The sequence below is a fragment of the Corvus hawaiiensis genome, chromosome 12 (assembly GCF_020740725.1).
Source record: "Corvus hawaiiensis isolate bCorHaw1 chromosome 12, bCorHaw1.pri.cur, whole genome shotgun sequence".
Classification (NCBI taxonomy): Eukaryota; Metazoa; Chordata; class Aves; order Passeriformes; family Corvidae; genus Corvus; species Corvus hawaiiensis.
Window position 1 is genome coordinate 13,412,361 of NC_063224.1, and position 24,580 is coordinate 13,436,940.

The 24,580-nt window shown below is 46.2% G+C and overlaps 1 protein-coding gene across 1 annotated transcript; it reads left to right on the forward strand.

Annotated features, from left to right (window-relative positions):
- Nucleotides 1-18,838: 18,838 nt before the first annotated feature.
- CBLN1 (cerebellin 1 precursor) lies at nt 18,839-21,583 on the forward strand. The gene is made up of 3 exons (XM_048316806.1): nt 18,839-19,120; nt 19,335-19,454; nt 20,639-21,583. Exons 1-3 carry the CDS (start codon nt 18,854-18,856, stop codon nt 20,834-20,836), a joined length of 585 nt encoding a protein of 194 aa, XP_048172763.1. The 5' UTR covers nt 18,839-18,853; the 3' UTR covers nt 20,837-21,583.
- The last annotated feature ends 2,997 nt before the right edge of the window (nt 21,584-24,580 follow it).

Consider the following 24,580-nt stretch of genomic DNA (forward strand, 5'->3'; position numbering starts at 1 on the left):
TATACACTGAGTATTCATAAAAAGGACTACAATTGAAACTCACCTGTCATCAAAAGTAAAAGGATGGAAACAATAGCTAAGACTGAGGCAAGAAAATGGTATTATGGATGTTATTTCCTAAATATTTGCTAAGGAACGGTTTCTACCAGTTACTGAGGAAATTAAGGGAAAGTGACAAAGCAACAATCATTTCCAAGTAATAGTTCTTTTTTTTTTTTTCATTATCTGAGTTGTCTGCCCTCAGATCTGCTGCTTTGTTCAGATTTAAAAACATTTCCTGCTGTCATAGACAAGGCAGGGACTGTCCAGCCAGGCAGGGAGGAGAGCTGGGCTCCTGCAGGGCAGCTCCCCGCCGGGGCTGGGCTGGCTCTGCTGCCGCTGCCCCGAGCAGCACCCTGGCTGTGCCCACACTGATGGGGAACTGGGCCAGGCTCAGAGCTTGATTAACCTGGTCAAAATTGGGATATAATTTTCAAATAATAAGATGGACTTCCCCCATTCTGCTTTTTTGTTTTTTTCTTGCCTCCTAACCCCCAGAGGGACAGGATTGCTTTTTTTTGCCTTTGGAAACAGTTTTGGCTCTTCAGGGTTTTTCCTCTTTGCCCTGCTCCCGGCAGAGGTTATCCTAGGAGTGCCTGTTTTATCCCCAGAAGGGATTTCATTGCTAAACAAGAGTCCTAGGCAGGATTTACACCCTTCCTCTGGAAACACCAGAAGCTTGTGTCAATTTCTGTTCTTCCACATTCCTGTCAGCTTGTCAGGGACTATCATTCATTAAAAATTAAACAGAGGAAACCTGACAGGATTGGTCTCTTGATGCTACAACAAAATAAATATTTAATAATGACACGATGATACATTTCCACTAAACAGCTGACATTCTGCACTTCAGCACAATGGGCTAATAGCTCTCTTAATGACTATGCTCCCAGTAAAATGCTTATGCAACAGGTGGATGGACCAAAGCCCAGTGAACAACACGGAGACAACATCTTACGACTGAAGTGGCAGAAATACCCTGTGATTTTCTCACAAAATATGACTTTTTGGGGACTCTGAATTTCAGTCCTCTTGGTCCAGAAGTTTTAGGTATGTTTGCCCACATGCACTGTTCATCCAAGGGTGTGCCATCCACTTGCTGGAACTACTACACCAGGTCTCCAGACCTTGCAGAGACTCCAGGTGCTTGTTCCAGATGTGTTATTAAGAGTTTAGTGACAGCTGTAGCTATAGTCTTCAATAAATTCTTTTTTAAATTATGAATTCTAAATTTTGAAATATTACGCTGTTACCACATAAGTCCATGAATTGTTCCACTGACAGTTTGGGAGACTTTGTGGAGCAGCAAATTATCAAGTTTTATCACCCTTTCTCTTCCATTTATTCACTTTTTCTCATGCATAAAGTCATGTGACTAGGGACAGTTTGATTTGATGGAGGAGCAACGTATTTTTGCCTTTAAAAATATACCTTTTTGATGAACCTATCAAATTCAGTTTCCTCTAGTCTTCCAAAGTATTTCTTGAACATTAGCATTTAAAACTGGACTTGGTTCATAATCAGAAAATTGTTTAAAAATATTTTTCTTCTCCTGGTCCTTTACCCTCTATTTGAAATGATGTAAATAACAAAAGCCAGCCAAGAATATTTAACAGTCTGATCAAACCTACTGCTTCTTCACTACTTGTATTTTTACTTCATTGTTACATCACAATATCTCATGACACCACACAGACTGACCAGTTCAAGGTAGGTTAGAGCACAGTAGCTATTTATCCAATTAAATCCAGCTCTTCTCTACACCCATGACTGAAAAATCTGTGTCCCTCAGTCAAGTAGGGGTGAAGGCCAGGCAGTGTGAGCAGGCACAGAATGTTCTCCATCCCACCTGTGGTGACACTGGACTGGTTCAGCCTGAAAAAAAGCAGATTGTACAGAGTGTGGGTAGGTGGATAGATCTGACACAACACCTGCTACATTTCCCCTCTGAGCTACTTTCAAATCTGGGGCCTCCAGGCTGAGTCTTCAGCTAGCAGTGCATCTAATATATGCGCAAACACAAGGAATCTTTCCCTGCCTTTCTTTTCAACTTACAGAAATATTCTAATTAGTTATTTCAGGTGGGAGAAGGGAAAGGAATTTGAGGCAGGGAAAATGTGCGACTGTTGACTATGCAGTAGTTCCGTCAAAAAAATATATTCTACTTTTAATACACACCATTTGGAAAGCAAAGCCCCTTTAAAAATGCTTCAGAACTCATGTCCTTTTTAATTGTCTGGAATTCATGGTAGCTGTGTGAGAAAGCCATAAACATATACAATCATAAAAACACATTTAGACAACCCAAACAGAATCACTGCTGTATTATTTTAGTTTATTATTCCTAGTGGAGTACAGATTGGTCTTTCTACTTTGATATTTATTTATACCAAGGAACTACAAGAACATAAATGCCACTCTTGGGATAATCCTAATGCTGGGGCCGAGCAGAATACACATTGCATCTGTCTCATTTGCTGTAAAATGAAGGAGTGTTTAGGTGTAATCCTGCTAATGAAGGACAAGTTGAAGGTCAAATGTAGCCTTCAGAATGAATCTGTCACTGTGAAGCTGAGAGAAATGTAATTCGGCAATAAAAAGTTTTCTTAAAATATCAAATAACTAAGATGCAAAAAAAGAAGATGCTCTTTGATTTTATTATTCTTTTTTCTTTGAAGCCGCTCAAAGACTGTGTTCAAGATTTTAGTGCTCATATGAAAAATTAATGATGGGTTTTTGCTAGACAGAAAGCCTTTTTATTTTGCACATGATTAACAAAGAAAACTTAATGCAAAAGTGAGATGCTCAGCGGGGGGTGCTTCTCTGAGAGTCCAGCTCACAGCTTCACACCTTAACATTTATTGACACGGGAAAATACCCACTTTTATCCAAAGACAGTTAAACACATAGGATATGTGCAGAGCTGTACATACTGAATAACAAGGAATAGATTCTCCACAAAGGAAAATGTCAACCAAAATAAACAAACAGCCTAGCAGCAGGCTGGCCCTGTGCTGCCTCTGGGCTGTTTCGAATCTACTGCAGAGCCAAGTGCAATGTTAGTCTTTTGCTAGTTGTTAGGAAGTAGATTATCAGCTGAAAGGCTGCAGGGTGACTTCAGTCAGTCTGCCTGCAGTGGAAGAAAAGCCAAGGACATGTAGGCAGTATATAATACAAGCCAGAGCTGCACTCTGCTCACAGGCTGGTTTGATTTCCTGTTCCTCACCTACAAAGGTCTCATTTGGGGGGGTCTGGGTACTTTTTCCACAGGTCTTTTCCCACAATGTAAAATCACAGAGTAAGCTCACATGAGCTTGTGTAACTGAAAGCATCCTGCTTTAACCCTGTCACTCCTGTGCCCACCCCTCAGTTTTTAAAACTTTTTGTTTTGATCTAGTCAGTCAACTCTGTGCATTTTCTGGAATTCAGAAGGGCCATCTGCTACCCACACATTCAAGAAGAAAGCCACAAAAAAAAAAGGTATAAATTTTACAAATTATAAAGGAATTATAATGAGGTCTACTTATTTAAGCTTAAAAAAGACAAACATCTGTTACTAGTGTGTATTTATGATTTGTCCCTAAATACAGGAGCCTTTTATAAATATCTGATAAATACAACAGTACACTGCAAAGAGCTGAGTGGGCTTCTAAATCTCAGGCCAGACTTGGGGTTCTGGTGTCAAACAAGAATGAAGCAGATCTCTCTGGATAAACTGGACCAGAAAACTTTTTCTTGTTGTACTAAAAAATGGAGAATGACATTCACTCCTCTTCTCCTCCCATCATCCCATCTCTCCCATGCACCAAAGACCATTATGAACTACAACCTCTATTTGCATGTAGGTTCCAAGAGGAGTCTTGAAAACACTACACATAAGTACTCATTAAAGGCACAGAAGTCTCCAACAATAGAAGTCTTTCATATAGAAACTTGTTTTCCTTAAAACTACATTCCCTTGAGCAACACAGAAGAAGGTTTCCCATGCAAGCTGAAGTGACTCTTGCTTTCAAGGTAAGGAAATCTGAAGAACCTTTAAGTTGATAAAAACTGGCCTTGTACAGGAGGACACAAGGCAGAGTGTCTAAGTTATAATTTCTAAATTATAAGGTATTGGTTACTCTATCTAGCAAAAGCCACAAATACAGCACCCAATAGTAGCAGTTATGAGCCTTTCCAAAAGATTTCATTTTTTGTCTGGTTTAGTTATAATTTGTTTGCTTGAACACTTCTTTTGAAGTTATCTACAGTGGTGGCACTGAAGTGCAGTGGCTGGTGTACAGTTATAGAACCAGGCTGGCAGGATGATTGAACTGGCTAACTGCCATTTTCACAGCAACTGGTTCTTTTCTTGTGGATTTTTAGATCAGATCCCTGCAGGAACAGATTGAGTGGAGTTTTTGTATTGTTATTATGATTGTTTTGATATTGCAGTAATGATTTCTTGATATTTGACAATAAAGCCTTGAGATAATAGCAGTGGAAGCCTCAGCATAGCTTTCATAATCTATTGATTTTGTGACTTTTTTCAAGGTGAATTTTTTTTCTTTGCTATCATTGGTTGTTTGGTTTTTTAATTATTTTTGTGGGAATTTCTCTCAGTGCTTTTTCCTACCAAACAGTGCTGCTACATATGAAGTATATGCAAACAATGTGCTTATGTTATCCTGTCAAGGGCTACTAACCAAATACAAATACAGCCCAAGTTTGGTCCTGCATCACTAAACTCAGTGCTAGCTTTACTTCAGCTACATAAAAAACTGGATTAGATTCTATCTGAGAATTTCTGGATGATTTTGATACCATGAGATTATACTCTAGTCTGTAACCCAAAATTTAGATGGACAGTAGGTTTTAGGAATGAGTATAATTTATATCCCTAAATTGTAATCTCTCTAGAACAGGAATGGTATCACTGTGTGTAACCTGCAAAACACCCTGACTATTTTGGCAGGGAAGGCAGAATTTAATGACAGATTTGTAATTACCACTGTGAAGCACAGAACTAGAGACATGCCTGTGAGGGAGAGGTGCCCTGTGTTCCTGGAGCGTCCCACTCCTGGGAGCAGCTGGATCCCCCGCTGCACCCTCGCCAGCCAAGAAGCTGTTTCTGCCCTGCCTTGTCCAAGTTTAGCCTCATGCTGGTGAGTGGCCAGCCCTGGTTTGTCCATAGCTGCTGCCAAGCAGATGGCACTGGCTGAATTTCCCTCACCTTTGCTCAGCAAGAGCTCTAATTTGTGTGTCCTTCTGCTCCCCAGCCAACAGTGGCCACGAAGTCTTACAGGCATGTATTTATTCTTGAGACCTAGAAAGCTTTTTTACTCTGACTTAGGTTGGCTGACAGGCTCAAAAGTTCCTGTAAGGCAATATGACAGAAAAATAAGAACAGACAGACAGACAGTAATGGCATGACCCTCATTTCCTTAGGAAACCAGGATAATAATGAAAATATGACCTCAGATCCTTGGCTGAGGGCTTCCCCTTTGAAAGCCAGGATGAGAAAGATATATCCTGGATCAGAAGAGACATGTGGAGATTACTGTGTTCTTGGACTATATTAAAGGAGTCAGGAAAAGAAACTAATTGTGAATAACTTTTAAGTCCTCTTAAATTACCATTATTATTAAAATTATTAATAACAATATTATTGTATTTACTTTTGAAAGGAAAAAATGGTGTCATGGTACAATTACAACCAAATAGGGATACTTTGGGGACAGAATGCAGAGGATTCCCCTGCCCAAAGGACAGGCTGAGGAGGGGGTTCCTGTCCTACAGTGGGCTGAAACCATGCAGCAGGTAAAAACTACTGAGAAAACAGGTGCAGTCACTGTCCCTCCCTAGGTGAGGGATGCACACAGCAGAGAGGGGTCCCATTTTTGCCTCAGGCAACAGAAGTGGTGTGGAGTGAGCTCAGGAGAGAAAAGCTCCATGTCCTACCCAGACTCCCCTCACCTACGCACTGTAGTAGCTCACAGGCAGTTTGTAGCCACTAAGGTGGGTGTTCTGTATCTGCATGACTGGACTTTAAAGCTTTATTGAAGCTCTTCAGTCAATTCAGTAGTGACCTTGAGAGATCCTCTCAGATGTGCTGGCAATTGTGTAGTTGATGCATTTCCATACAAGACACTAAACCCTTACATATTGGAAAAGTCATTCAGTCTGTTAGAACTTGCATGGGAAAATACAAATATTTCATAAGGACAAGTGGGTAGATTATTCTCAGGGTATTGATTCCACATTTTGGTCTGCTGAAAACCTGCTGCTAAATAGACCTCCCTACTGGAGAGGCTGAGTAAGATGGCCATTTCAGAGAGAGGCTCTGGGGATTTATTGATTGCACATGAAAACACTAATCACAAAATAGCAAAGATAGAGCATGCTGTTGTCACTGCTATTTGCATAAAAAGGAAACACTTCAGTGTTGGGAAGCCAGGACATTTCAGAACATTAACAGCAGCTGTCCCTTACCACATCCATCAGGGCAGCAAGTCCCTCAGACTTCTCATTCTCCAGCATCTAGGGAACTGGGACAACACATACCTAATGCTGTCTATATTGTTGTCTATAACAAGTAAGTTAGCAAATATATTTGCTGTACTAAACAGATACTGAAAATGAAACTCCTATCTCCAGCAAAGCTACAGAGTAATGTTTTCTCTCTTACTGGAAAACAGCATCAGTTTGGGAATTTGAAATGGCTAATTAGTTTTCTATTTGATTCTTGTCGTCAATTGAAGTTAATTCAATTAACTTCAATCAATTTTTAAAATTAAATTCTTGTAAACTTTCCTTTCTCCTGACATGTTATTTTTGTCAAGTGCAGTTCTCAGTTCCTCACAGATGGGATTCAACAAGGGATCTCAAGCAGCAGTAGGTCCATGAAGTACTTTACCAAATAGGGTCCTGAAACTCATCAGACCCTTAAATGCCAGTTTGGCCTGCTGAGAGAGCAGTGAGTTCACTCCTCATCTGATGAGAGGATTCAAATCATCAGTTCAGTGGGAGAATCTTTCTGTTGTGGGGATGAAAAGCTCAGGGGACCTCACTCATGCTCAGTGGTCTTGTAATTAAATGTTACACACTTGATGAGCATTGCATTGCAAGCCTCAAGGCTAATTTACATGGTACCACCAAAATGTCTTATTTCATTTTGCTTGTAAAAATACTACACAGGCATCATTACATGTCATTGCAAATGGGTTGTATCAATGATGCTTGGGTGACTCTCAAAATTACTAAAAGCTGTACATAATTACTGCTAAAAAGCCCTGCACAGAACCAATAATGCTTCTTCTACAACAGCTATTTTATTACTAAGATGGCTTGCCTGATGTGACTGACAATGTTAGGATAAACAAGCAGCCTGGCAGCAAATGAAAAATAGCTTTTTGGGGAAACAAAGTAGTTTGATTCAATTATAGTATTACATGTATCATTAAAGTGTGTCACTTTTCTGAGAGTAGCCCATAATTCAAAATATGAAGGCAGGGTAGGAAGAAAGAGAAAAAAATTAGAGTAAATAGGAGCTCATTGTAAGAATGATGAAAGATATTATGTCAATATAAGGTATTTATTGACATATTTAAATGCTTTATGTTGTAAAAGTTGCTTTCAGTGGTTTGGGACAACATGACTCATGTCACTATTTACTCAAGACAAGTGAAAAGAGAAGAAGCTGGTCAAGGCTCTGGGATCCATTTAGCATTATCAGTTTCATGTTCTGAGGAAGTTATTCCACAATTAGCATTTCCATGCAGGCGTATCAGATGGACTTAACTATCTTTTCTTCTAATTCTCTATTTCTTTAATACTCTCTAATACGAACTTCAAAGCAATGCTAGAGCAGTGCAACACCATTTATTGGAATATATTAATAATAATAAATTACAGTTTCATTCACCAAATTCCAGCTCTTAGAAGAATAAACAACCTTGTGCAGATGCAGAAGAAAGGCAGAGGAATATTGCATGACTTACCCACAGTCTGCAGCGGGTGAGTGAAAGAATTAGATACAGAACCTCTGGCCTTTCTTCCAAATAATCTTTCCTGTGTTTGTGCCACAGTAAAATGATTTTGCATATGTCCTGTCTCAGAAATATGAAAAATATATGCAATATGCAAAGCAGCCAATTGGACTGCCTATTGGAATATATCATCATTTATGAACAGTGCATCTTGAAACCTAAACAGATTGTGTGCAATTAATTGCAAACTGTCAAAGAGACTACAGCACTTTACTGCCAATTTGTAAATAAACCCAAGTATGCAAAAGGACAGAGGCAAGTGAGGTGAGTGTCTGTGGGTAAAGGGAAGGCAATGCGCAAATGCAATGCAACACAATTTTTACACTTCAGCCTTTAAGAATTTTGCTGACCCTGGAAGAAAATGGTATGGTGCAGAGTCATTCAGTGCAGCTAGGTTTCTCTGTAGGTAAATATTTTACATAACGTAAATTTAGAACTCCCAGCTTACTTGACAAGCAAAAATAATAGAGAATTTATGTGTGAAAAAAACCCCGTACTTTTAATTAAAACCTTGGAAAATACATGTGCATTTTTGTACCTTAAAGATGTGCTGAACAATGGTGATGATGATGTGCAAACAAAGCAGATTCCCTCTATGTCCTGATTATGACCCTCAAATGATCTTTGTTACAAATATGCTCATGCTGGTGGCTGGCCAATACCTGACTGGATTCCTTATCTGGTGCTGTGTCGCTCCCTTTGTATCACTGCTGTTACCATCCTACTTCTCATTGTTCCCCTCATAATATTCAATAAATACAATATGTGTGGTGCCACTGCTGATCTGCTGAGCCAGTCAGTGGCCAGCCCAGTGACTCAGGCTTGGTCTCAGCTTCAAAAGAAAAATGATGATGTCTGTCTTTCTAGGTTTGAACCCCTCCGGTGAACAGCATCACAAATGCGGTACAGACCTTCAGTAATTACTGAAACAGCAGTTTGTCACAAGCTGCCTGCAGCACTGATGGACAATCTGCTGGTGGATATAGTTAGAGGAATAAATATGTAAGAGAACATGATACTTGTGACAGGCTTAACTTGGATTTTTTGTTTCAGGGGTTGAAAGGTACATGTAGAAGCAGTGTAGATGAAGAACTAGGTACCCATACTCATTAACTATTCTTTCTACCATTGTGGTATTTAATATATGTGCAAAAATACTCCCATGTAAAGAAGAATTAGGCCCAAGTAGCAGTCACAATTACATGAAGTGCAATTTGCATCTCTTCAGAAGTTCACCTACATCAGCAGTTTTCAAACCAAGTAGATTTAGCCTTTGAGGAAGAGCAGATCTGCCTGTATGTCTCAGTCACCAAGGTGCCATGGAGAGGGTCCTTGCAATGCTCAGCAAATAAAATCTCCATTCCCCTGAGCCTTGTACCAGACCCAGAGCTTACTGCAACACAGAGGCACTTCCCTGTGCTCTGTGAACCTGAAAAAAAAAGGAAATATAAAAGTCCACCTCATGTGAAACAATTCTCTTCATTCTTTTTCTGCCCTAATCTAAGCACAATTGCACTTCCAGAAATGACACAAAACACTCAAGTCCGTGGATGGTGAGGTAAGTTCAAGGTTGAGAGAAGATGAAAGAAAAAGTGGACTCTGAGCCTGATAGGCTTTGGATGGAACTTTATAGGGAATCGGCACATCAAACGATGCTGTTGTGGGGGGAAACACAGGCCCAGCTGGCTGCAAAATTAGAAATCTAGATTTGGGAGGACAGAATTCACTCCTTCACCCCAGGCAAATTAATAGCGACTTTTTGTTTCACAGCTTAATATTTAAACAACGGTGCTCCAATTAGTCAATTGAAGCAATTTTTTTTTTTTTTTCTGAGAGATATTCTTTCCTCTCCAAGTTAAGGTGGCTTGTTTCCAGGATTTTTTTTCTTTAACTAGATAGCTCTTGGCTCTAGGGACAGCAGATTTCCTTCAGAAATGGCACAGTTACGCTCCTCCAGCCTTTATTAACTCAAACTTCCAAAATCCGCATGCCCACATCCCCTAGTTTGTTATTTTGTTTGTTGTACTGTTGGAGAGTGCTCGTGTTCCACCAGAAAAGGCTCTCCAGTCTGCAGCTCTCGGATTTTCCCTCTCGAGCCTCCCTGCCCCGCAGCTTTGCTGCTGCCGAGGTCGGAGCAGAGCCACTGTCGCCCGCCGGCCCCTGCCAGGAGCCCGGCGCACCAGGCACCCACTGGGAGCCCCGCAGCCACGGGGGCAGACACGAGCTGCGCTCCCCAGCGCTGCCCAGAGCCACACGGGATCGTGCCTGCATGAGTACTGGGGGATGGGCTCTCCTTCAGAGCCACAAACAACTCTTTAAAATACCCGGAGTGCTCAGAAGATGGAAATGTGCTATGCTCTGATTTCAGCAAGCAGCAGATGAACACTGGCCATAATGACAGCCCCCCCCTTCGGAACAAACCCACTGAGCATCCTGAACAATCCAGCCTTGGCCCCTGACCATGTTCATTAGAGTTATTTTGATGCACTGTGCTGAATGCAGAGATCACTATCCATGAAAAGCAGAGTTCAGTAAGCAGCATGGCACAGTGGCCATGTGCTGGCTGACACGTTTACCCCACAATTACCAGGCTAGTGGTTTTCAGACAAAAGTCAGGAGAAATTGCTTGGTGCTCTGGGTTTTGCCCCCCCTTTTTCCTCTTTGCCACTGAAGTAATCATTTGCAACTGACCATTTTTATCTTTATCTGTAGTTGTCAGTGTCTTTAACAGTTCAACCCCATTCCCCGTCCCTCTACCCCTGCAGGTGCTCCTGGAAATTGAGGAGGAGACCTGCACCACCCGTGTCTACTGCCAGCAGGACTCTGCAGTGCCCCCAGCTCTGGTAAGGTACCAGTGTGTGGTGAGGAACAGTGATGGTATCCTGGGATACTGATGTGTATGTCATATAGTGCTTGCCTGCCACAAAGATTTTGGAGGGTAGAATAGGGACAATCTATTATTTTCTTTAGAAACAGCTTTCCTCCTCCATCATCTGCCCCTCACAACAGGCTTGTGGTGCAGTGTGCACTCTCTCCCCAACAAAGGCTCTGCTCCTTTTAGAAAAGGCTTCCAGAAGGATACCGACAGTACGGAAATCCCGTTCAGTCTGCTTGATTTTTAGCAGCCCTACTCGAGTGCCCTGCAAGAACAGAGAGGAAAATTTTCCCTGCTCCCTGGAGTAAGGTCCTCCATTACCACGTCACGAAAGAAAACAGGTTGCTTGGTAGCTAAGGAAAACTGCTGACTTTAAACCTGAGATAAGGCTCTATCATTTACACTAATGAGCTCACTGGTGGGGACTTTGTAAAATTTTATGATAAAAAGTAGCTGTTTGATGGAATTTACTATTTTACCTTTTTTGCTGAAGATAGACCTAACTACTAATAATTTTCCCATTCAAACCTAAAGAGAAATAAGTGTGGGAAAAACTGTCCCAGTAGAAGTTCAAAGACCTTGTAAGTAATCCATTATTATTAATTTTTTTTTTTAACCATGGGTTGGTCTAAATTATTCTGGGAAAGGCTACAGACACTTTTAACTGGTTGAATAACAAATAAGTTACTCAGAAGAAGCCCTTAATGAAATACTAATAATTCAGGAGTTTAATTTTTTGTAACTTAACGTTGCGAGTTAAACTCCTACATCTGATAGTCCTGTCAGATTTGGTTTCTGATGGAAGTGTGCCCTGGGATGCACCCTGGGGCTGCCCTGTGATAGTTTCTGAGCCGGGTACCACATATGTCCAATATGGGCAGTGAATAAGGGGAGGTATCTAATATCCTTTGTTACTGTAGACTGTCAGAGCAGTAAACGACAAGTGTTAAGGGAATCTCCCAGCTACTGTAGGTTACAAAGACCTATTTTGTTCTGAGCCAGAATAAATGAGTCTGGCTGGAGAGAGCAACCCTGCTATAAAACTAGCAAAACCGGAAGAAAACAAAAGGGCGAGAGAAAGCAAAGAGGAAAAAATATGTCTCCAGCTAAAGGACTGGAAAACTAACTCAGGTTGGCATCCATGTGAGCTATGAATGAAATTACAGCATGTTTTTTCTCCCTCTCTGTTTGATATTTTTTTCTCTGCCTACTCCATTTGAGGTGTTTAAACTCCACATAATCACTGGTCCAACATCTGGAAAAGGTGGCCAGAGAGCAATACAGTGCGTGGGCTTCATTGCCTATGAGCACCCACTGGTGCATGCAGACAAGAAATAAGTCCTAATGAAATATTCCACGTGGTGGCTGTGCCCCTGCAGCCTTGTTTTCTACCTGAGGCAGCTGATTTTCTGCAGTGCTGTCTCAGCCACCTCATCCTCCAAACAGTCATGGTTTATGGCTTTAACTCATCCCTTTAACAGCAATTTGGGAAGGGGTGCAGGGGTGTGTGATAGGCACTAATCCCAGAGCAGAAAGAGCCCAAAAGAAACAGCGAACATGGACACTTGGCTGTGGGTTTAGCTGCCAAAAAGAAAAGGACAGACAAAAAGGAAGAAAGCATGTAGCAACCAGGAGAAAAGTGTGTAGAATGGATACATAAGGGACAGCTGGTTTATGGGCTGTCACTGAGATATTTTCCAAGCCATGAGTCCTGCAAGCACTGGAAATGTGACAGACCAACAAAAAGGATCCATGTGAGAGACTATAAAGTGGCTGAGAAGCTGGTCTTGCATGCAACTGATCAAAATTACTATAACAATTCAAGAGCACATTGCATTTTCAATGGAAATATGGTCAAATCCATGGCTATTATATCTTTGTCTTCATATGGCTCATCACGAGATTTTAATTTCTTAGTACTGAAAAGTTTGTCTACCTGTTTCCTTCCCTCCATCCTGTCATCCCTTTTTACTCAATATAGAAGTGCAGAAGTGTTGCTCTTGCTGCTTTTCCCCGAGAAGAGCAGCCACTAGAGGGAAAGATGCACACGGAAAATTCCCCTCAGCACCTCTGGGGCTTCCTCCGTAAGTAAAAAAAACAACAGAATTTTACCCAGCATTTGTAAGGTGGTCTGATTTATCCTTTCAGATAAAGTACATTGAATGAGATTATTTTTAGTATTGCTGTTGCACCATACATCATGAAACACAGCCAAAATTAAGAGCCAGGGGGAAAAAAAATCATTGGCTAAATTACACAGAGGAGATTGGATTACCTGTTCAAACAGAACTCTTAATTCTGTGTATAAATAGAATCCACAAATACAAGTGCACTGCAGTAGAAAATAAAGCCAGCCAATGGCCCCTAATAACCCTTAATTATAAGGAGTTTCAGTTAACATTTGGACAGCTTTGGTCTTAATTCTTTTAAGTTTGAAGAGGCAGCATGACCGAGGCGGCCCCATTTACAAATACAGTGAGCACACAAGCTGTTCCAGCCCGTTCTGGCTTTAGCTGAGTGTTCTCTGGCAGCCTGGGCTGGGATTTTGCCCTGTTAAAATATAATTACCTATCTGAATGGCAACTAATTTCCAGTTTGAGTTGTTCATTTGTAACAATGCACTTGTTTTGACAGAAGTCCATGACAAGAAAAACAAATCGAGCTCCTGACCTTGGCATCATCGCTCACTTAGGAAATTTTTGTACCTGAAAGAAAATCTGCTGATATTCCATGCAAATAATAAATTATCTCATGTAAATACAGCAACAGAGATATGTTGCTGTGCATGCCATCGGTAAATGCAGCTGTAAAACAGACATTTCAGGGTAAGACTGAAATCCACTGTTACTTTAAAAAAAAAAAAAAGCCTGATAGTGCTGTACTGCATATGGACAATTATGGTTGTATAAACCAGAACGTTTAATATTTGTCTCAGGCATGGTGTTTTCAAATGCCCTTAGCAGTGAACTACTATTCTTTCCCATTTCTAAAGTTGCCCTATGTAATATATATGGGAGATCAGAAGTCAAATACTGTATTGCAGGCAAGCAGTAAAATGCAGCAGATGAAATTTATTATTAAGTTATCTTAATAAGCTGTGTTGTTCTTCAAAATATACAAACCTCACTACCCATATAGCCCAATGAACCTTCAAGTAAGGTAATTTGACATTAATTTACTGCTGCAATCCCCACTTTGGTTAAGATTATGTAACCCTTTCCCCTTTGACCTTCTGGTTTGTAACTACCTGTATCCATCAAAAATTCCCACTCTTGAGACTTGGGTTTGCCACAAATGTGAACTGCAAACGTTAAATTTTTATGTCAACATTTTATCACAAGTTTTTTTAATATTACAAAACATGTGAAGGCGCAGGGATAATGCTAAGCTTATTTAGTTTGATATTCTCTCAGAAGCAAGATCTGAAAGTAAAAATCAGAACTATTTTTCTGTAGGAAGAAGTGCATGATTAATGTTGGGAAGCAACCTGGTTTCATTTGATCAAATAAAATTACAGAAGGTTGAGACAGGAATATACACAAATGATCACCTGGCAGCTGTTGTCAGGCACATACCGTGGAAAAGCACAGGCACTCTCTGGGTGTCCATGCTACTGATGAGTTTTACCCTCAGGGATGTCCTCTTTCTCCTGCAAGCACAAGTGAGCACAAGAGAATTCCCTTGGCCTGGTGCTGTTCTCCCCTGCCCCCTGAACCAGCCCGTCTGTGCCATTTTCTGTCTTTTCTCTGCTGACTAAAACCTGCACCCGCAGGCAAGTGGCACGGCAGGTCCCGGGCCTTTTTTATTCTACAGTGTGGAACATTTCAGATAGTTCTGCTGGATGGCACCCTAGCAGTGCATCTGCTCCTGCTGTGCACTCTCGCAGTGAACTCAGCCTCCTCTTTGAGATACCTTAATTGCTTGCCATGGAAGCTGAAGGTGACACCACAAGCCAGTCGCCACAAATACATGCAAACCTCTCTTACAACAGCAAATCAGGTGGTTGTGGATAGGGCACAGTATGGATCAGCAAGAGCTGTTTCGCTCTAAATCTCATTTCTATACATCTTCAGACTTTGTACAGAATCCCAGCAGATGCTTGGGAAGACGGGTATCTTGAGTTTATATGGGCATATATAAACTCCTGAATGGCTTTTTGCTGCTTATACTTCATAAACTAATATAGCAGTGAACAAACTGCATTTACAGGATTGTGAACAAACTGCATTTCACATAAGTTATCCAGTTATGGACCAGGCCTTGCATTTCTTATTCAAGAAGGATTAAATCAAAAGGCAAGTAGTTTGTGAAAAGGTGAATTTATAAACAGCAAGCTAAACTCTTGCTAAATTATTCTCTTGAAGGAAAAATAAAGGTTTCCAGTAGATTTCTCTGTACTTGTTTTCAGAGAAGCTTATGCTTGTCCCCCTTAGAGGCTTTCTTCATGAGTGAAGCTAAAGTTAAATGTGTAGTGAGACTGAGTTTTAAGGATGATTTTCCTAAAACAGGATTAAGGCTCACTGAGAGTGTAATGGAGGGTGGGTAATGCTGCTGCTGCTTTGTGGCTAAACTATATTTTGGTTTCTACAGATAAAATTTCAGTACCTATGAGCTTTAAGCTTGCTTCTGTAAGAGTAAAAAAACAGGTTATTTTGGTCTCTACATAGTTTTTTTTCTGGAACAAAATAAGCAATTCTCTCATGATCTGAGCAGGATAGTAACCAGCCCTGAAGTGGTGCTTCAGGGACTTAACAAGGATCATTCAATTTTTTCCACTCCAGATTATGTCCAAGTTGTTTGTTTGGTTTATTTTCTTTAACCTTGGGTGAAACATTAGGGGAGTTCTACAAACTCATAGCCTGTGATCCATCTGTCAATACTGAGGTCAGGGCTAGTTACCACACAGTGGACAGTTCACATATTTTTGCCATATCCACAACAGTTTTTCTTAAAAGCAAACACCAAAGAGCTCTGTTTGATAAATATGTCCATTTCAGACTAACATCCCCAACAGCTATTACAGTTTATTGACACCTCGACACCATTTCCATTGTATCTCAATGACAATTGCCCTCTTCTATCTCAAAGACATTGACTAACAAGGCAATTTTATAATTAGATGGGGTAACTTAATCCCTGGCCCTCTATAAACATCTGGATTTGCAAATCTCCGCTCCTAGATGGGGAGCTCTTTGCCACACACCACTAATTATACCATGTGCTTATGTATCAGTCCCTACGTCCTCCTGCTGAGCATCTCTTCTTTGTTCCAAGTCAGAGGCTGTTGTCAATACAGAGAGAATCAACACAACTGCCTAGTGCTGCATGTGACATTTAATGAAAATGAAGTCAGGTCTAATTTGCATGGCAGGTGTTACTTTATTACAGCCAGAGCTGCAGAAGCTGGATGCTACAGTGCTAGTCAAGTGTGCAAGACTGAGAGTCGCTGACAACAAGGGTGTCTGGCACAGGAATTTTGGCACACTCCCTGTTTGCCTGCTCACCTCCTGTGTGAGATAAAGTGACAATTTTGTTCATCTTTCCAGTTCCCCCTGTTCTTATTCTTTCTGGTAACTCCATCCACCATAGCCCTTGGAGTAGTCAAGGAAGTTGGGGGTAGAAGGCCCACCCAACCTCCTGCCAAGGGGTCACCACACCAAACAACTTCCAGCTCTGGCAGACCCTCCTGGATTCAAATCCACAAGATACCTCTAAAGAACTCTATAGCATGAGAGAACTGACTTCTGTCATGCACAAGAAGTCTTACATGAGAAATACATGAATATTTTTTACGAATCATGTGTGTTGAAAGAACATGTATTTTTTCTTGAGTCAAGCACTCAGAATACTTAAAGGGCAGAGTTGTGCCCCTTCAGTTTCCATTTCCCCAAGTCATTTCACCAAAACTGACAAGAATGCAAAATGCTCATTTTCACTAATTTTTATTTGGTTTAGCCTTATTAATGCCCCTTAGAAATATTAATTTCATTTTAAAGTTTCTGATTATGATTTCAGACTCAGTTAAGACTGTCTGCAACAATAATGCGTTGTAAATCTTGAGCTCATGTCTTGAGGTAAAATATAACACACCTTCTAACAGGCTGTGGCTCCACCCACTCACTTTCTACTTCTCAGGAGAATTTTCGTTTCTGTTATATTATCTCCCCAACTCCTTTCTGACGACTGTTCTTCCCCTAAAATCGTTTTGCCACTACATTGGTTTCCAGACTGCTTCACTGCCGAACATCTAAAGTGCGGAGTATTTTGACCCTCCCTGAGGAGGCACTCCTGATGCCATTGGTTACCGCTACATCCCGTCCCCTCACAGTCAGCCAGTACCAACCCACGGGCAGACTGATACTTCACAGACCCTGTCTGAACAACTTTACAGACACGCATTTAACTTAGCAGGGCAGTTATATGAATAAAATTTTATTTATGGCAGTTTTCAGAGAGAGAGATCGCTTTCCCACGTAAAAAAAACTTATGAATCACACAATCAGAAGAGCACAATAAAATAAAGTAAAGCCTTTACCAAAATTCATAATGATTTGCACTGGAGCCCAGTTTTGGATGACATTCAGTTTCTCAGAGAAGATGCTACAAACTCCATAAAAGTTTTTATCTCTGAAGTTTAACTCTGTAAACAGATCTGCCAGTTAGAAAATAACTCTGTTCCAGTCGTTTGTTTCTAATCTCTTCATTTACGATCCCGGGTGATTATTTTTTGATGATGATCCAGAACGAATACTGGTCAGACCTCCGCCGAGACAAAGCAATCTCTGCACTTTAAGGAACAACGACGGCCCGAAACGCGCGCTCCGGGCTGGACTCATGGCGGGGCAGGGCACGGAGTCCCGGCCCGGACGGGGACTTTCCCTGTCAGCGGGCTGCTCTGCCGGCCAGGAAAGCCTCTAGACGCTTTCGGAGCTTCTTGCTCGGGAAGCCTTGCGGTTTGCTCCTCCCCGGGATGCGAACGAGGCGGCTGAAGATGACAGCGGAGCCTGGACACTTCTGAAAGGGGGACCCGTGGTATCCCATCCCTCCCGTGCGATCTCCAGCGGGAGGGGCGCGGGGTGACAGCCGGTGATGCGTTGGCTGCTCGGAGGCGGTGGCAGGCCTTTGCCCCGCCAGCAGCCCGCTCCCTTCCAGCCTGCCTCGCTCAGCTGCACCGCCGAAAGCCGCGACCCCGCTCCGCCCAAGGGGCCCTCAGCCCGGCTTTGCCCGACGCCTCGGTCCGAGCTGCTCCGCGGAAGTTCTCGAGCCCCACCCCACCTCAGCCCCGCGCGGTGCCGCCGCGCCCCGGCGCTCCTACCTACGCGGTGCGGGGCTGCGCGGCGCGGTGCGGAGCGGAGCAGTGCGGCGCGGTGCGGTGCGGTGCGGTGCGGTGCGGTGCGGTGCGGTGCGGTGCGGGCGGCTGCCGGGCACCTGCTCCCGCGCCCGCGCCCGCGCCGCCCCACAAAAGCGGCGGCTGCGGGCGGCGGCAGGCGGACTGCGCGGCCATTGGCGGCCGCGGCGCGCGGCGGGCGCCGGTTGGGCCGGGGCGGCGGAGGCGGGCGCGGGGCGCTGACGCCAGCGCGGGGCCGGTGGGGAGGCGGGGCCGCGCCCCGCGCCGTCTTTGTGCTCGCCGGCAGCCCCGGCAGCGCCGCCGCCTCCCGCCGCCTCCCTCAGCCCCGCTCGGCGCGGCGGGCGGCTCCGCTCCGCTTCGAACCGCTCGGCCCCCGCTCCGCACCGCAGCGCTCCGCGCCGCGCTATGTGTGCCGGCGCTCCCGTGCCTCCTCGCGGCCGCTTCCCACCCGGCGGGGCGCGCTCGGCCCCGCTCTGAGCGCGGCGGGGCAGGGGAGCGAGCGGAGCGGAGCCCGGACGGTGCCGCCCGGCGCGGAGCGGCGCGGAACGAAGGGAGCGCGGCGCCATGCGGGGCCCGGGGCTGGGGCTGGGGCTGGGGCTGCTGCTGGGCGCGGCGTGGGTGGCGTGCGGGCAGAACGAGACGGAGCCCATCGTGCTGGAGGGCAAGTGCCTCGTGGTGTGCGACTCCAACCCCACCTCCGACCCCACCGGCACGGCCCTCGGCATCTCCGTGCGCTCCGGCAGCGCCAAGGTCGCCTTCTCCGCCATCCGTAGCACCAACCACGAGCCCTCCGAGATGAGCAACCGCACCATGATCATCTACTTCGACCAGGTGGGGCGGGTACGGCTGGCTCGGGAGCTCCGAGGCTCGGGGTGCGACGCGCGGGAGAAGTTGCTGGGGCCGGCGGCGGGGCCGGGCCGGGCCAGGGACGCGCCGCCCTGCGGGGCTCTGCCCGCGGGAGGGGAGGCGCTGAGGGCCGGGGGTGGCCGCGGGGCTGGGCGGCAGTAGCCCCGCGTTGGTGCTGATGGTGCTCTTCCCTTCCCAGGTACTAGTGAATATCGGCAGCAACTTCGACTCGGAGCGGAGCACTTTCATCGCGCCCAGGAAAGGGATTTACAGTTTCAATTTTCACGTGGTGAAAGTGTACAACAGGCAAACCATCCAGGTCAGCCCCGAGCGCCGTCGCCTAGCTCCGCGGGCACCGCGGGAGGGAGCGGACGGGTCGGCGGCCCGGCGGGCAAGGGGCCGTGCGGGCGGCGGGGTGGGACGTGTCCCTGAGCCGCTGCGGGAGCGCAGACCTGCGGCGATTCTCCGCTCGAAGGGACGGTGCCCAAGGGGCCGGGGAGCCCCAACAGGCCTCCGCTCGGCCCCTGTCCGCATGAGCCGTCCCGGCCGCCTGCCGCCCTCTCCCACCTTGTCCGGGCACTCGGACTGCCCAGTGTCGCGGAGCGCTGGCCGGAACGTCCCTGCACACAGCCCGTAGGACCCACGGCCCCTGGCGGGCTTCTCACCCACACTCTCCTGTGGCAGGAGGTTTCATAGGGGTTTGAGGTTCCATAGGGGTTTGAGGTTCAGGGAGGTGCCTATGGCATGGAAACGATGATGAATCTGTGCATGTCTATGCAGCTGCTGTATACGTACCTGCCTTTTCTATGGGATTCAACGCATACGCTCCCCTAGGTAGGGTTAATAAATTACCGGCCTGAAGCCAGGTAACATAACCAAGACAGGAAATCTGACTGTATAAATATGCACTTTGCATAGGAGAATGGACAGCTATATAGCACCGTTCTGGTGCAAGTGGTTTACCACCTTTAGATTGGGCAGGTAGTGTATTATTAACGTGGGGTACGCAGTTCCGGGATCATTAACGCGAGCTTAGCAGAGCTTATTGACTCTGTTGTGGCATATTGTCTTTGCTGCCTAACAAAGGAAAACTATCCCTTGAATACACTTCAAAGGCCCTGACTCCAGCGGCTGTGGCTCTGCTCCTCGCTGTCTCTGAGGTTTCACATAAAGCCATCTTTCAATAAGTACAAGCAGACCTCTTTTCATAGCCTGAAAACACAGGCACCCTATTGAAATTCTCCAAAATAAGATCAATGTCCTGCTTTATATGCACCGGGTGTTTTGATGTGGTTGTCGGTCTAAAACAGTGGTGAAAGGCTTCTTCCTTTGGAGTACATACCTTAGCTGGGTTTAGATTGGTATTTCTTTTTTATGAGGCTAGAGTTTCAGCTGTCAAAAGAGGCCTTTTCTTAGCTAAGCATTTTGCCTGCTAGTCGAGCCCCAGCGGTGTCATTGTCTGACTTTAATTGACAGAGGGCTTTGTTTTATCTTGCTCTTTAGGTGAGTTTGATGCTAAATGGGTGGCCAGTGATTTCTGCCTTTGCAGGGGACCAAGATGTGACACGAGAAGCTGCTAGCAACGGAGTCCTGATTCAGATGGAGAAAGGAGACAGAGCTTACCTAAAACTGGAGAGAGGAAACTTGATGGGAGGCTGGAAGTATTCAACATTCTCTGGATTTCTAGTGTTCCCGCTTTAAATCACTTCTCATCCAAGAAAAGGGAGAGATCTCTTACAAATTCCCAAGTCAGAGCTGGGTTTGAAGAGTCATGGACAGCAGACTTTTTACATTCAAGTATTAAAGAAGCTTAATCCTGCTTAGGTTTGTGTACATCTGCTTTGAAGAATTACTACTTATTTTTGTTGTGTTGCAGCCAACAGGCGGGAGACACTATAATTGATCAAACCCCCATTTATATTCTTCTCTCTCCTCCCACAAAATTAGTTCCCATCTCTGTGTCATTGGTGTAATCTGCCATTGTTTCCCCATGGCTTCTGCCTCACACAAGTAGACTTTAGATATTTTCATTGTCCTTTACAGCATATTTTGTAGTTTTGTTTTTAAAACATGTTAATCTTGACTCTTTCTCTGAGTTTAACTTTTAAAAAAAAAGAAAAAAGCAAAGTATTTTTTGAATACATGGATGCCATGATGGAAAGGAAAATGCAATTCTTGCTGTGTACTGGCTGGCAAAAGGAAAAATTTCTACATGAAGAACTATCCACAGCCAAGGCTGACTAGAGTATTTCAATATTTCTATGTAATTCTGAGTGATTGTGAAATTTAAGGCTGCTAAATGTTTTGATGCTTGTTTTGCTCTTGTACAATGTGGCCCAACTAAATGCCAGGAAGTATATTGAACTTTTACTATTACTCTGTAATATATGTGTGAATATCGAAAATTAATTTTTGCTTTAATTCAATAAAGTTTGAATGGGACTTTTATTTTTCTTAACCAGAAATAAGGTTTCTCAATGCAGGTAGGCGGGGGGAGGAGGGTCGGTGGCGTCCCCGGGCTGCTGCCGTGGGACCGGCTCAGGGGTGCAGCCCCCTGCCCCTCTGCCCGCAGCTCGCCCGCACGGGTCCCACAAGCCCCGCGGGCAGTGCCGGCAGCCCGAGCGGACCCATCAATGGGAGGAAGATTCACGCCCTCTCTCATATCCACTTATTTATAGCATTTATCTGTATTATATCCTCTAAACCAGATCGCGTTTTATACGGCCGCCTAAAACCACCTGACCATGTGCACTCGATGCTGGTACTATTGATTCGCTGGTATTATTTGTTTACCGTCTTTTGGAGATATAAATGCTATAATTTTGCAGTACTCAAAGAGATTACTACTTTTATTAAAAGGTGCGTACCGAGGATTTAATTGTATCTAAACTTTAATGTGAAATAAATCGGTGAAATGACCCCCGGGCTGTGTGCGTAGCGCGGCGGTGGCCGGCGCGGGGCTGCCCCGGCTGCGGCACCAACGGAGCCGCGCGAATCCCCGGCTCCCGGGGAGGAATTTAATTAGCTCCAAGGAGGGGGGGATTAATACGAGCACAATAAGCAACGCTTCTCGCTTTATTCACAGGTTCTGCCCTGGAAACAGACCGGCGGGGCGGGCAGGGACGTGCTCTGCGAGGGGCGGCGGCGGGGAGCGGGGTCGGCCAGAGCCGGGGATGGCCGCGGCCCTTGAGCTCCAAGTGGAATACACCAGCCTGCCGTCCGCTCCTACTCCTCTGTCACCCTGTGGCGCAGGGGCCAAAACGCCTTCTGGCCCCGCGGTTGCCGCCTGGCCCAGGCCCTGCTTCGCGCCCCGCAGGAGCAGGGAAGGCGCGGGCCGGCCCTCCTCAGCACCCCCCAGCAGCTCGCCGGGAGCCTGGGCACCTGCGGCCGCCGGCCAGGAGCCGTGCGAGGGAACAACTGAGTCTTATGAAGAAGGAATAATGACGGAAGGCAGCCGGGCTGTTTTCACCTGGAGTTACAAACTGGTCAAGGCAACCCACAGGTCGCATTCTCCGGCCTCACGCTCCTCTCTCAACGTGAGACTCTTCATTACTGTCCCCTGAAGCCTCTCACACTGGGCCGCCTCCCTCCCGCCCGGCTGCCAGCCGCGCGCCCCCTTCACGCCCTCCTCACCCGAAGAGTATGGTTAGGGCTAGAGGAGCCGCCCTTGCCGCCCGTGACCGCGGGGAGTGGGCAGTGGAGGGAAAAAAGGGGGGCGGGGGGGGTAGCAAAAACTACTGGGTTGCAAGAGAAAGGACGGCGTCCCTGTGCCCTCCCCGCTTCATCGCGCCGGAGCCAGGCAGCAGCTCCCGGCTGGGCCCGCCGCGGGGGATCCCGGCGATCGCCGCAATTGCGGGGACTGATGATGCTGATGCTCGTCTTTTGTTTTTTCCTTTTCCCTCCTCTCCCTTAACGCGAAGCAAATAAACCCGCCGCCTTCCGCTGAAAGTTTTCCCCTGGTTCTGAGCGTCTCATTAATATTGTGCAGCTGGAAATTACATTACTCCGATCACAGCAAATCGCTGCTCTGCGGCTGTTACAAAACGCCGCCGTGGCTGCTTGAAACAGCTTCGTCTGCTCCGCGCCCGAGCAGCGAGCCCCCCACCCCGCTCAGCGATGCTCCCCTCAGCGAGCCCCGCACCTCGGGGCCGCCCGGGGTGGAGCGGGAGTTTCGGCGTCCTGGCTGAGGAGGTAAAGGCGCCGCCGCACCGGAACCCCCGTGGCGCTCAGCTCTCTCGCCTGGCCGGGGAGCCCCTGCCGGTGTCCTGGGCGGGGGGCCTGGCCCGGAACCCCGCCCCGGCTCCCCGGAGCGGCGGGCGGGTCCCGCTGCCTCCCGTCTCCAGCTCGGCCCGGAGCTCCCCCGGGCTCGGTGCTCGGAAGGGCGGGTGGTGCGTCCGAGCGGCGGCGGGGCTGCTGCCCCATGATTTACTTCACCAGAAGCGTTGTGTTTAAAAACAGCCCCTTTCTGCCATCCCTGCGCCCCCGGCGGGCAGGGAGATGAAGGCCGTGAAGGTGCACCCCGATCGGACTGGAGGGCGGCCGGGGGAAGCCGTCCTTGCCCAGCTTCCAGGGCCGGCGCTGCCCCGACGGGGCGAAGAGGGCGCGGGACATCCCCAGGCCAGCCGGCCTCACTCACGCCTACAACCATCGCAATGTCTACACGTGGCCGGTGCTTTGGACCCGTGTTTATGGTACGGGAATGTTAAATGAGTGTTTGGTTGCACCTGCTCGGAGCCCGTTCTCATTCTGGAAACCGCCCGCACCTGCGTGGGTGAGGCAAGGTCACTTTCTGCTTGGGCAACGCCAGGCCCGGCGAGCCGCAGGGCCGGGGGCGGGTCCTAGGAGGATAATGGGCTCCGAGGGGGTAACCAAGCTGAAGGAACTGGACCTGGGTGCCGTTTTAAGCTGCGGAGCCGGACGGGCCCTGGGGTCTGCTTGTGGGCACTGCTGTCTGAGTTGTGCGGAGCTGGAGACAGAAAAGGGACCGGCTTTGCCCGGCAGCCCCGCCACGGCCGGTGAGCAGCCACGAACGGTCCCGTCACCGAGGGGTCCCTTTTAGGGAGGTCGTGTCTCCTCAGGGCTCCGGCGGCCTCGTCCCCGGCCCCCGCGGCCGTGGCACTGCTGGGCTGCTCCGGATACGGGGCCGCGCTGCCCCCAGAAACGAGCAGCTGCTGCTCTGTACCCTGCTTTAATGTGTTTTCAGTTGATGTATGTAATGTCTGATTGAATTTATTGCTGATTAGCGTTGAGCATGAGTTTACACAACAAGAAATTATGTTTCATTCAGTTCATTAGCATGTCTAGTGTTTGCTTTATGAGCATATCACTAATGGTAATGACCAATGTTGATTGATTTCTAATGTGAATATAATTACACAACATAGCGGAATTAAAGGGAAAACCCACATTTTTAATTGTTGAGTTTTTAGGGACTGCGAGTGGGGG

Coding starts and splice junctions, on each gene's coding strand:
- CBLN1 (XM_048316806.1), top strand. CDS start 18,854: ATGCGGGGCCCGGGGCTGGGGCTGGGGCTGGGGCTGCTGCTGGGCGCG. Junction 19,121..19,334: donor TGATCATCTACTTCGACCAG/GTGGGGCGGGTA, acceptor TTCCCTTCCCAG/GTACTAGTGAATATCGGCAG. Junction 19,455..20,638: donor ACAACAGGCAAACCATCCAG/GTCAGCCCCGAG, acceptor CTTGCTCTTTAG/GTGAGTTTGATGCTAAATGG.